The sequence below is a fragment of the Chionomys nivalis genome, chromosome 6 (assembly GCF_950005125.1).
Source record: "Chionomys nivalis chromosome 6, mChiNiv1.1, whole genome shotgun sequence".
In the NCBI taxonomy this organism is placed as follows: Eukaryota; Metazoa; Chordata; class Mammalia; order Rodentia; family Cricetidae; genus Chionomys; species Chionomys nivalis.
Window position 1 is genome coordinate 50555736 of NC_080091.1, and position 13964 is coordinate 50569699.

The following is a 13964-nucleotide window of genomic DNA, read 5'->3' on the forward strand; positions in this document are numbered from 1 at the left end:
TAATGTTACTTATACGTATGTTTTCAGCCAACCATCTGGGCACTGTACAACAAACTGGTGTGCTCCTCCCTGGGGAAGACCACCTCTCCCACTCCCAACTTCCTCAGTTAACTGCAGCTCTATGTAGAGTTGAGGCCTGGTGGCCTACCAAGTTTGGCATTTTCTTTTAAACTCATACTTCTACTTTACTGGCCTGGCCTAATAGTCCTGCAATATAGTGTTACATATGAGACTCTAAAGCTTGGAGTCATACTACTGTAAATGCCACAGATGAGAACACAGCATACAAACATTGAGAACACAGCATACAAACATTTTTTGTTTTAGTCGAGACGGTTTCTCTGTGTAGCCTTGGCTGTTCTGGAACTTGCTTTGTAAACCAGGCTGGCCTTGACCTCAGAGATCCACCTCCCTCTGCCACCTGAGTACTGGAATTAAAGATGTGCACCACTACTGCCTGGCTACTGCACATACTTTTTTTTTTTTTTTTTTTTTTGGCTAGAGTCTTGGCTCTAGAGGGGTTCCCAGGTGTCCAAGGGGATTTCCCCAACTAGGTTCGTGGGCAGCAGAGGAGAGGGTGCCTGAACTGGCCTTGTCCTATAGATACACTGATGAAAATCTTGCATATCACCATAGAACCTTCACCTGGTGAGGGATGGAAATAGAGACAGAGACCCACATTGGAGCACTGGACTGAGCTCCCAAAGCCCAGATGAAGAACAGAAGGAGGGAGAACATGAGCAAGGAAGTCAGGACTGCGAGGGGTGCGTCCATCCACAGAGACAGTGGGACTGATCTAATGGGAGCTCACCAAGGCCAGTTGGACTGGGATGAGCATGTGATCAAACCGGACTCTCTGAATGTGGCTAGCAATGAGGGCTGACTGAGAAGCCAATAATGACAATGGATTTCGATTCTACTGCATGTACTGGCCTTTTGGGAGCCTAGTCTGTTTGGGTGCACACCTTCCTAGGATGGGGGGGGGCATGTCTTGGACTTCCCACAGGGCAGGGAACCCTGACTTCTATTAGGACTGAAGAGTGAGGGGAAAGGAGAGTGGGGGGAGTGGAAGGGAAATGGGAGGATGGGAGGAGGTGGAAATTTTAAATAAATAATTTTAAAAAGACATTATTTTAAACTAAAATGTGTGCTTAAGCTGCATATAAACTGAATGACTGGCATAATAGCCCTTTTTACATACTGTAGATTCCACATCCTTAGATTTAAGATGTGAATCAAAAACATTCATGAAACATTTATACCAAACCTGTACGGATGTTTCCAGTTAAACAGGTATTTATACTGCACAATGAATTCTAAGAAATAAAGAAATGCCTGTTGTAGAAAGTAAATAAGGGGAAGGATATATGTAAATATTGTGCCATTTTATTTTATGAGACATGAGCAGGTAGGAAATTTTGTATCTGCAGGGGTCCTACAACCAATCTCTCATGGACACCAGGAAATAACTTCTTTCCCTCCATTTTTCTCTCTATACACATATAAAGAGGCATACACAATGCAGCTTTATGAATGGCTAAAATACCATGTAACATATTAGGCATTACTTATTACATAAAAGACTAACATATTAAATTTCTCCCTCTAAAGTTCAAAGTTTACAAAGATTAATACTCTCAATTGACATTTTGCAGTCAAAATTATTCTTAAAATTCTCTAAAGTATCCCACAAGTATTTCTATTTACTGAAATAACTACAGTTTATGTGGAAAGTAGAACCTAAAACTAATAAAAGAACAGTTGATTCATTTATTGCCCATTTCATGGTCCCTATCAAGTGGATTACAGCTGGGTAGAAGAGTGAAAAAAATAACATGATTCAGATTTTAATTAGTTACTTTATATTACATTTTGTACATGTCATGGTTTAGAAAATCTAGTATATTTAATTTTTGTGTGGAATTAAAAAGAGGCCAAGTCTCTGAGAAAAGTAGAACATTTCTTCCTTCACAGATTATTTTAAATGTATCAGAAAACAGGAATATAAAATGCTATGTATGTGATTTTCAGTTACCTTTGATGCTAGTACTAAGTAGCAAGACACAGCCAAAGGTTTTTAAGTATGGTAATTATGCCTTTGTACTAAAATTAAAATTAGTGTCAAAATTTTTAAAAATTATTTTTTAAAAACTCATTTTCAAGATAAAACAAATGGATCCATGACAAAGGTAGTCATAAAAAGCATTTAGCAGGTGGTGTCTTTTCAACAGATCTGGGTATATCAGTTAGCTATGTTCCCTCCTTTCCCTGGAGACAGGGTTTCTCTGTAGCTTTGGTGCCTGTCCTGAAACAAGCTCTTTAGACCAGGCTAGCCTCAAACTCACAGAGATCCGCTTGCCTCTGCCTCCTGAGTGCTGGGATTAAAGGTGTGTGCCACCACCACCTGGCTTCAGTTAGCTATGTAAAGAACCCAATATACATAGTAGGTTTTTATGGAGAGGAAAAATTCATTCACTTATACAGCATAACTTGATATGATTAATATAGGCAAAGAATTAAATAAAACATGGCAACAAAGAGTTTACAGTTTAACAGAAGAGGGATAAACTAAGGCATAAACTGGGAATGAAAAACACTGTGTAGGGATCTAACAGTGTAGCAAAGAGGAGGTAGAAGAGTTGGAAATGAGTAAATAAAGCTCGTGTCACACCTAATGTCTCCTATACCTAGAAAGAAGTAAACAGGAATATGAACTTGAGAACTCAGGATAGGATGCTGAAGAGATGACTCAACAGTTAAAGAGCGTTTGCCGCTCTTGCAGAGGACCAGAGCTTAGTTCCCAGCATCCATGCGAGGCTGCTTGACAACACCTGCTAACTCTAGCTCCAGCAGATTTAAAGGCCTCTTCTGGCCTCTGTGGTAACCTGAACACATAAACACAGAGATATACACCATCTACATATAAATAAAAATAAAGCTTACAGCAGTCAGGACTAACAAGTTTTTTTTTTTTTTGAATCTAAAATGAGAGCTTGAAGTTACAGAATTAGGTAAGATTAGGTACTGAAAATGGATGAAATTAAAAGGAGACTGAAGTTCTAGCTTTAGAAGAAAACATTTCACAGATGAATTTGGAATAATGGAAAAAGCTGGACCAATAAGGAGACTCAGTGAAGAAATGCCACCAAGCCTGAAGAGCTAAATTGGATCACCAGGGTCCACATGGTAGGAGAGGACCTGCTCCTGTAAGCTGTCTTCCCACACCATCCATACACACGGTAGTACAACTGCACTTATAGACACACGAACATACAATAAATCATTATAGCTTTTTCTGAACAGAATTTCTTTAATCTAACATAGTCATTCTCTCTTCATTTCTTTATTGAATGCAGCACAGGAGGAAAATGGTAGAGAGAAAAACACAGTGTACAGGGAATAAAGGAAGAGGAAGTAAACCATACAGTAAAAACTCAGGGAGCCACAACATGTGTTTCTGAGGGGAGGGTTGCCAGTCAAACTCTTTGGTGTTGAAGCAGTCAAAAGTAGACACTCGGTTCTGGAAATTAAAGGTTCACGGCTAGGGATACAGGTCAGAATAGTGCTTGCTTCATATGCTCAAGGCCCTTGGCTTACTATGTACATACTTTGCCCAATTTAGGCAATATTAATTTAAAAATCAGCATATTTCATATTCTGGAACCATATAGCAATGACTTTCATACTGTAGGTAATCAGAATATGAACCTAAAATCCAAAATATAATTTAGTTTACATGATAATGTTTGACAAGGCCATATATAGCTACAGGATTATGATTATATACATAAAAAACCTGACTACATGCATATATGTGCATATATACATATACTATTATTAAATATAATCTAAAAATTAAAAAGTAAAAGAAAATTTAAAACAACAGAACAAAAAAAACTGACTTAAGGGTTAGGAATATACCTCATTTGTAGACTGTTTGCCTAGTATAGGAAGGACTTGGGTTTGTATCCTAGTACTACAAAAGCAAACACAAGGAAATGGGTTGATATCATACTATACAAAGTAATTTTAACTACAAATAGTAAAAGCAAACTGTATACATATAGGCACTAAATAATTTACTTCTTTAAATAAATCAAATGAAGCACTAACACCAGTAAATGCTTAGAGAAACTTATATAATTGAACATAATTTATCTTATTAATTATTCACTCAAGAAATATTTTCTTAGAGGGGGCTTTAACTAGCGAGGCGGGAGAAAGATTAATATAGGAAGAAGGGGGTAAAAAGTCAGTAAGGGTATCAGAATAAGTCATATGGAATCATAATCATAAGTTTATATATGATACATGTTAAGTCTGTGTATAGATACAGTTTAAATGGAATTTTTACGTCTAGACTGACAATGCACCCCACAAGAGCCACAGACTATCTAATAAACACCCTTATGTCCAAGCATGAGAAGCTCTTTTTGAGTTGTTGGTCAGGATTGTCCAAGAGAAGTACCAAACAACGGCTGTTGCTATTGTGCATGGTTGTCTCCAACAGCTTGAATGTAAGTCCCTATTGCTGAAGATAACACGTACTTTGGACACAGGTCCCAGAGGATCTGAGCTGGCTCTAACCTGAAAGACTCCTCCCAAGGACTAGCATTTATGGTATCAAAGGTGATATGCAAGCTTCCAAGGGAGGGAAGCCACTAGTAGTTCCACCCAGCTATGATGCCTATTAATACAACAATGAGCAGCATGGCATGGTATGTCTAAGGGTACAAAAGTGGCATATAGCTTGGTGGTGACCAACAGCTCTAACTGGATTTAAGGCCCATTCAACAAGAGGGAAAGTCATGGATGATACTGGAAATCCAGCCAGCTAGCTGGGCTTAGTGAAGACATGGATCTTGAAGGAAAACTGAGAACCTATAACTTCTACTTTCCTAAATCAGCATAATCCCCAATTACATTCTAAATAGTTATCCTTATACCCACAGTTATGTGTACTTCTTACCCTTCACTGCAGAAACTTCTTTGCAATAGATGCAAGCCATTTGCAGAAAAGTACAACTGACCAAAATGCAGTTGTGAAGTCCAGTCCCAACTGATGTATCTACAACACAATTCTTATACCTAAGGCTCAGGGATCATTACAGAAGAGGAGTGAAAAGACTGTGAGAGCTAGAGGAACAGAAAGCTTGCTGTGACATTTCATCTCTTAAAAGTATACAATGGAAGAAAGAGAGCATCTTCAACAAATTGTGTTGGCATAACTGGATGTCAATCTGTAGAAGAATGAAAATAGATCCATATCTATCACCATGCACAAAACTCAAGTCCAAATGGATTAAAGACCTCAATATCAGTCCAAACACACTGAACCTGATAGAAGAGAAAGTGGGAAGTACTCTACAACACATGGGCACAGGAGAACACTTCCTACGTATAAGCCCAGCAGCACAGACATTAAGGGCATCATTGAATAAATGGGACCTCCTGAAACTGAGAAGCTTCTGTAGAGCAAAGGACACTGTCACTAAGACAAAAAGGCAACCCACTGACTGGGAGAAGATCTTCACCAACCCTGCAACTGACAAAGGTCTGATCTCCAAAATATATAAAGAACTCAAGAAACTAGACTGTAAAATGCTAATCAACCCAATTATAAAATGGGGCACTGAGCTGAACAGAGAATTCTCAACAGAAGAAGTTCAAATGGCCAAAAGACACTTAAGGTCATGCTCAACTTCCTTAGCGATCAGGGAAATGCAAATCAAGACAACTTTAAGATACCATCTTATACCTGTCAGAATGGCTAAAATAAAAAACACCAATGATAGCCTTTGCTGGAGAGGTTGTGGAGAAAGGGGTACACTCATCCATTTGGTGGGAATGCAAACTTGTGCAACCACTTTGGAAAGCAGTGTGGCGGTTTCTCAGGAAATTCGGGATCAACCTACCCCTGGACTCAGCAATACCACTCTTGGGAATATACCCAAGAGATGCCCTATCATACAACAAAAGTATATGCTCAACTATGTTCATAGCAGCATTGTTTGTAATAGCCAGAACCTGGAAACAACCTAGATGCCCTTCAATGGAAGAATGGATGAAGAAAGTATGGAATATATACATATTAGAGTACTACTCAGCAGTGAAAAACAATGACTTCTTGAATTTTGCATGCAAATGAACGGAAATAGAAAACACTATCCTGAGTGAGGTAAGCCAGACCCAAAAAGAGGAACATGGGATGTTCTCACTCATATTTGGTTTCTAGCCATAAAAAGGACATTGAGCCTATAATTCGTGATCCTAGAGAAGCTAAATAAGAAGGTGAACCCAAAGAAAAACATATAGTCATCCTCCTGAATATTAACCTTCATCAGGCGATGAAAGGAGACAGAGACAGAGACCCACATTGGAGCATCGGACTGAAATCCCAAGGTCCAAATAAGGAGCAGAAGGAGAGAGAGCACGAGCAAGGAACTCAGGACCACGAGGGGTGCACCCACACACTGAGACAATGGGGATGTTCTATCAGGAACTCACCAAGGCCAGCTGGACTGGGTCTGAAAAAGCATGGGACAAAACTGGACTCGCTGAACATAGCGGACAATGAGGGCTGCTGAGAAGTCAAGAACAATGGCACTGGGTTTTGATCCTACTGCATGTACTGGCTTTGTGGGAGCTTAGGCTGTTTGGATGCTCACCTTACCAGACCTGGAAGGAGGCGGGAGGTCCTTGGACTTCCCACAGGGCAGGGAACCCTGACTGCTCTTAGGGCTGCTGAGGGAGGGGGAGTTGATTGGGGGAAGGGGAGGGAAATGGGAGGCGGTGGCGGGGAGGAGGCAGAAATCTTTAATAAATAAATAAATTAATTAAAAAAAATAAAATGAGAGAAACAAGTGAATTCGGTGAGGCAGAGGATCGTTCTCTCGTGTTGCTGACAAGATACACGGTCATGTGTTTGGAAAGTAACTGGAAATACGATCTACCTGTATATTCTCTCCTGCCAATCAGTTCCTCTGGGGAATCTACTGCTACAAAAAATTAAAGACACTGATAAGTAAAAAAACAAAACAAAACAAAACAAAAACTAATTTCATTCCAAATATAATTTCCTGTGGGGTGAAAGAAGTAATAGAATATTTTTATTTTACTGAACAATTTAAATTTCATGTGTGCTAGTAATTATGCCTAATTTGTAAATACTTAGAATTCTTATAAATAAATTATTGTACTCTGAAAACAAAAAACAAACAAACAAACAAACAAACAAAAAGAAATGTAAGAAAAGCCACTCCATAAAAGTCTCATCAACATGACCCATGACCCGAACAAGGACTGTACCAATAGACAAGTTAATATAGAAGGGGGAATCTTATGCGGTCTCAGGTCTAGACAAAACACAAAACAAAATAAAAACCGTATAAGTAATTAAGGAATGCTGGAAGTGCTGGAAGTGCTGGAAGTGGGAAAATAGTCTTCTATAGGGAAGAGTGCCCAAACTAGCTATCCAATACCAAGTTGTCAGTTCTAAAATCAAGTACACGAGGAGCACAAGTGCCATTATAAAGACTAAGCAGCTTGTATTCATAGATTTAGGAATGTGTGTGTCTGTGTGTGGGAGTGCGCGCACGTGCATACGCGTGTGCACAACTTAACAACAAAGAAATAGAGGTCAAAAATGAGAGATAGCAAGGGGGCGCATGGGAAGGGTAGAAGAAGAAAGGGAAGAATGATACAATTACATTTTAATTTCAAAAAAAAAAAAAAAGATTTACTAGTAGTATATACTTGTAATACAAGTACCAGAGAGGCTGAGACTGGAGGATTTTGAGTTTCTGGACTCATAAAAAAGAAAGAAAATCTTTACTAAGAGACTAAAATATTACAGGTACAGGTACTCTCCTTGAAAGTTGAAGGTTAGAGTAAAAAATGAAATTTCTTTTAACATGAAACTTAATTGTTTTCTTTTTTATAGTTGAACTTCAGACAAAATTCATTTAGGAAATAAGTAAAAGTTTGTCTGTGTACTAGGGCATTCCTCTCCCATTCTTTGTCAACCTTCAACAAGCTTTTCACTTGCTTCTAATTACAAGAGATTGCCCAGCCTGAATTTGGTTTAAGTAATAATAGAGATCCTCCATTCCAAAAATTATATAGGATGCGGGGGCATTCTATATAAGGAACTAATCATGGAAAATAGAAAGAAAAGATCTCTAAGGGGAAAATATAAATTTATGACAAATACCAACATTTTTATAGTTCTCTAGACTACTCAATTTAAATAAAACTATTCTAATACTATGCTACAAAATAGCAAATGTACTTCTTTTCTCTTTTTAAATTGAGGTGCTCATGACACAGAACATTCTTCATCTCATTCATTTATTCTTTTTTTTTTTTTTTTTTTTTTTTTGGTTTTTCGAGACAGGGTTTCTCTGTAGCTTTGGAGCCTGTCCTGGAACTCCCTCTGTAGACCAGGCTGGCCTCGAACTCACAGAGATCCGCCTGCCTCTGCCTCCCGAGTGCTGGGATTAAAGGCGTGCGCCACCACCGCCCGGCTCATTTATTCTTGAAATACTGAGATTTTGAGATGTTTAGACATTTCTCCTTATGTTCAAAACCCTGACCTGAGGTGCTAGGTGACTTTGAGCACCACTTTCTCTGCTGTTATCATGGCAGTAACAACTTCTCTTTTAATACAGTTTAGAATCAGAAGGGGTGCAACACTGTTGTGGTCTCAACAGAGGTGACTCTCTAGGCTTGAGTCTTCCAACTTGTGGCCTCTAGCTGGTGACACTGTTGAGGGAAGCTGTGGGAAATTTAGAAGCAGGACCAGGATGATGGAAATGGGTGATGAAGGGAGGCCTTTAAGGCTTACAGCCCAGATTTTGGTATTATGCTTTGTTTCTTTGCCTGGCTGCTGTGCAAGGCAAATATGAGCTATGCCTCATATTCCTACACAAAACTATGAAAGCTAGAGTTGTTTAAGTCTCCATGCCTTCCCCACCACGAAGGACTGAAATCTCCTGAAACAGTGAATCAAAATAACTCTCTTAAGTAGTTCTGTCATTGAAATGAGAAGAGTGACTAACACAATCTTTAAGTGTTCAGTCCTAATTGATGACATTATTAATCCACATAATAATTATTTACATTTATCATTAACATATCCCTCAAATTTCTAAGTTAGAAAAACACAACAAATAAATAAGAATAGAATATAAAATTTTACTTTATATTTAGACAAGATTAGTATAAACCTGTTGCTCAAATTAAATAGCAAAGTAGCAATACTATTGCTGTGAATATCCAGAATATCTAAAAATGATCAAATTAAGGAATGTTTCTGAAAGCAAAAGCTTCATCAGTATCTCAGCTGCTATTCCAAACATTCATGTATTTCCTGTCTTTGAAAACATTTATTACCTGTTATCTCAAAGTATAGTTTATTACATTATTTTAAAGCAACAAACCAATTATTTAATAGAGTTTATACCATAAGAAAGTATTCTTTTCTGTCCTTATTCTGGTCAAACCAGAATGGACATCTCTAAAACAGTTCTACTGAAGGAAAATGGTCAAACAATAATAACAAAACCCTAGCTAAATCCAGAAAAATGGTGATGTACTAAAAATACAGGAATTATCAGAGACCTGAAATAAGGCAAAAGTACTATACTAATAAGAATCTTTCATTTAAATTCTTGGTAATCTTTCAAACAATCACGAAGAAAACAAGAAAGTTCCAAATGGAGAGGTCACTAAATACCCAGCAACACTCACCCAACTATTGGTAGGAGACCTCTTGGAGACCCAGATGCTTGAATCAGCTGAAATAGTACCAAGTTTTTACGGATTACTCTTAACAAGGCAATGGAGCATAGGCTAACTCCATACTATAATGAACTGAAAGTTATTAATATTGACAACTCTACTTACTACCACTATAAATGCCTCAAAGGAAGAATAAGGAATGACGAATTCCAGTGTAAATCAAACCACACTCTGTGTTAACTTTAATCCTGAGAGGTTCAAGACTGACAACCAGGTATGATAACCACAATGGCAGAATAGTTTCTAAATTAGTGTGTTACAAATTTCTTAAAGAAAATGCATCACTTAGTTTAACAATGGCTCCCATGAAAAATTGTGAAGAAATATACTTTTTAAGATAATACAAATTCTCCAACACTATTTTAGTAATATACCAGAAAGGCTTTTTTCTAAGTTATTTCAGTGTTTTTAAAAAGTAGATTTTAGACCTTTTTATTATATTACTGATATTTGTAATCAGGATTCTCAAAATTGAATCCAAAGAACTTAGAAGAGTCAACAACTCTTCTAACAAAAGACTCAAAGGTGAACAGTACTTTTTTTTTTTTTTTTTTTTTTTTTTTATTTTCAAGACAGGGTTTCTCCATAGCTTTTGGTTCCTGTCCTGGAACTTTTAATATTAATGTTCAATATTTTTAAACTATGAAGCTCTAACTTAGCAGAAAATATATGTAGAACCTAACTTTAACGAGGAGTAAAATAGAATCAGTACCAAGGTAAGAATACAGCTGTGTTTTCTTGATCTCTATTAAGTTAAAGATAACTTAATTACACACAAACCCAAACATTCCTTTCTCCAAACATCCACATGGGGTTGAAGAAAGACAACTTACAACCATGGGAATGTTTAGGTACATACATGGAAGACCCTACACTTTTCCCAAGTAGTTTAAATATTAAAACTGTTTTTACCTTATAGATATGTGTCAAGTATGAGCATAAGTGAAACAAAACACATTTGGTTGAAATACATCAGACAGACAAATACTGAGCAGACTTTTTAATGTCAATTATGCATACTCAGGCTGACACTAAAGCAATATGCCACTTGGCAAATGATGTAAGAGACACATCATTAAGGATAGGTCTGCAACATAACATTCTATAACTTCATTATCTAACAATTTTTTAAGACTTGAGAACAGCTATAAAATAATGAAAGTCAGAAGCACAAAAATCTTTTGAAAGGTGCCTATGAAGGAGAGATTTGGGAAGAGGGTGTTGAAAACAAATGGCTAGCACACGAGAACTGATAATCTTATTGGTCCTATAAGAACAAAGAAAGAAGTAATGAAAATAAAGTAGGAACTGACATAAAATAAAAGTCCTCTATGAGAAAAATTCAAACATTGCAAACGTGAAATGACAAAGCATGCCAGTATTACCTTTCTTTCGAAAGAGTGCATTTAGGTAATTTTCTGCTTGGCATTCAATCTTATCAGTGTGGGACTGGCCCTGAGATGATAGCTCCTCTGTTGGCGTTGACTGTGAAGAATCAAGAGATGGGAGACAATCCTAAAATTATAAGAAAGTAACAAAGCTAATTACTTTTCATTTAAACCTGAGTTTCAACTAAATATGTCAAAATCGTTTTAATGTTTAAGTTGTTTTGACTTTTATAAAATATAAAATTACATAAAAAGAATATAAAGTCTAATAGGATTCAGGAAAAAAAATCACAAACGTATTTTGAACAGAAGCAAAATAGCCTTATTCCTTACCAAAACTATGATAAAATGTGTGTACTGGGAGGCAAGGGTGAGGGTGGGCAGGCACTGCTGAAATTTTACTATATGCATGCCAGTGAAGTAATCCTGCTAGAGGTTTAACAAAGTAGATGAGCTTAACAGAGTCTCAAATTCGTCTTAGCTCTTCTCATCACAAAAGATAAGAAATCAGGATTTCTCACCATACAAAAAGACGTTAGTTATACACATCTATGTCCTCCATATAGTAGGTACATATTTCATATCAATACAGGATATATTTCTGATAGCCAAAGACTTTAAAAGTAGTGAAAGGGTTACAGATAGTAGCACATTATCCCCTTACTACCAACTGCTGAGAAACCAGATTATAGATTGGTCTTATATAAACTAGGTCTCCAAGTTCACCCTTGGATACCTAAATTACCAACCTGACCTAAGGTGAAGTTCATGAGTCAGGGAGTAATAAGAAGTAAATGTGAAGGAGGAAAGACAAACCAAACCAAAGCCAACCAAACAACCAAACAAACAAAAAATAAAAAACAAAACAAAAACAAACAAATTAACAAAAAGAACTCCCCCCCCAAAAGGAAGAAAGAAAAGAAAAAAAATTATGAATTCTAAAAGCTAAACTAAATGTTGGACATATTCTTTCCATTCATCAAAATCAAGTATTTAAATTTTCACTGAGTCACAAATTATCAGAACAAATTAAATTATAAAAACTATTGCAATTGTGTAATTATTTTTAAAATAATTTCACGGCACTAGCACTTACACTGACTGCTTCTCTCTGTAGGTTACAAAATGAACATTTTTCATCCATAGACCAGTCAGTCAGCTCTTCTGGTTCACAGTCTTTAAAAGAAGGAAAATATTCATTAAATATACTAACTTTATAAAAACCAGCAAAATCACCATCTTCCACAGCAATGGCAAAAGGAAAAATGAAAAAACAAAACCTAACTACTAAAAGTAAGGGGAGAAAGTCTAACTTTCAAATTAACCTCTTGATATCTAGAAAAATAAACAACGGGCCATGAGATAAAATATCAAGAAAATGAGCTGGTTATACATTAATAATTTTCTAACCGAATTTTAAGTATCATCTAATCACTTCAAGGATCCAATTGTCACTATTCATTTCCCTTTTATTTTCATTATGACAGGCAGACCAAAGGGGGTGATATATGGAAGATAGAAATAAATTGTGCACAATCTGAGAGAAAATATAACACAGAGAAATGGAAGAAAGAACCAATGTGTCAAGAACACCAAGTTTGAGAAAATGGAATGATGCCTACAAAAACAAGTAGCAATCCACTGGTAAATCAAAAATAAGGCCAGACTCTTTTATTTTCAAAAGCTTAGTTACAAGAAAGATGGACGAAACAAATAGGGTATATAATCCAATGCAAACCATATACTATTTCTCAAAGCTTAGAGCTGCTCTCAGCCTTGGTCAGAGAAATTCCTGTTTACAGTGGTGACAGTTATACAGAGACTCATAATTTGCCAAAAAGTGCTGAGAACTAATGATTGTTAAGTGCTTAGCCCTATGAGGCATCCATATCACATTCCCTCCACACTGACATTTGGGGGACATCTTGGAAGAAGGAGCAAAATTTAAGAGTTGGAACATGAAGAGAAGTGTTGTATTCTGGACATGACGGAGCTACTGCACCTATGTACTGGGAGAGGTAGTGGTTACCTGCAGAAGACTGGGCCTATCCACATTCCATCATAAATGCCAAAGGGCTCATTAGGCCCCACTTCCCCATGAAGAGTTACAGGAAGTTAGTAGATGCTGGCAGAAGGGACGAGTAAGATGTCCTTGCTCAAGTAAATAACCAAGTTGCAAGCACTCCATTAAATGCAGAGGGGCATGAAAAACTTAGGAAAGGAGAGTTGGGCAGAGGGGCTTGGTGGGAAGGAGGTTAAGTGAGCATAATGCAGACAGAAGAAATATAATCAATTAACAGCCAGGACACTATATCTCCATTAGAGCCCAGCAACCCTACCAGAGCAGGCCCTAAGTATCGAAATATAGCTGCAGCACAAGAAAGAGACCTTAAAGTGGCATTTATAAATATGATAGAAGATATCAAAGAGAAATGAATAAATCCCTTACAGAATCTGTGAAAACACAAAGTGTATAAAGAAATAAGTAAAACACCTCTGGAACTGAAAGTGGAAATTGAATTTATAAAGAAAACCCAAACTGAGATAAATTTAGGAACTGGAACAGGAACCTCAGAGGGTAGCCTTGTCAACATAATATAAGAGATGAAAGAATCTCAGGCACTGAAAACACAATAGAAGAAATGGACATCTCAGTCAATGAAAATGTTAAATCTAATATTCCTGGTATAAAATAACAGGATATTTGGGACACTACAAAATCTAAGAATAATAGGAATAGAGAAAGGAGAAGAAATCCAGGTCAAAGGCACAGAA

The 13964-nt window shown here is 37.0% G+C and overlaps 1 protein-coding gene across 6 annotated transcripts in view; it reads right to left on the minus strand.

Moving 5' to 3' along the window:
• The window catches only part of Lcorl (ligand dependent nuclear receptor corepressor like), a 151468-nt gene that overhangs the window by 63742 nt on the left and 73762 nt on the right, over positions 1 to 13964 (minus strand). For all 6 annotated transcript variants that reach the window (XM_057773244.1, XM_057773243.1, XM_057773240.1 and 3 more), the window contains exons 3-4: positions 12286 to 12365; positions 11187 to 11316 (exon numbers count right to left, since the gene is read on the minus strand). In XM_057773244.1, coding sequence (XP_057629227.1) covers positions 11187 to 11316; positions 12286 to 12365 — 210 coding nt within the window. The remainder of the gene's footprint in view (positions 1 to 11186; positions 11317 to 12285; positions 12366 to 13964) is intronic.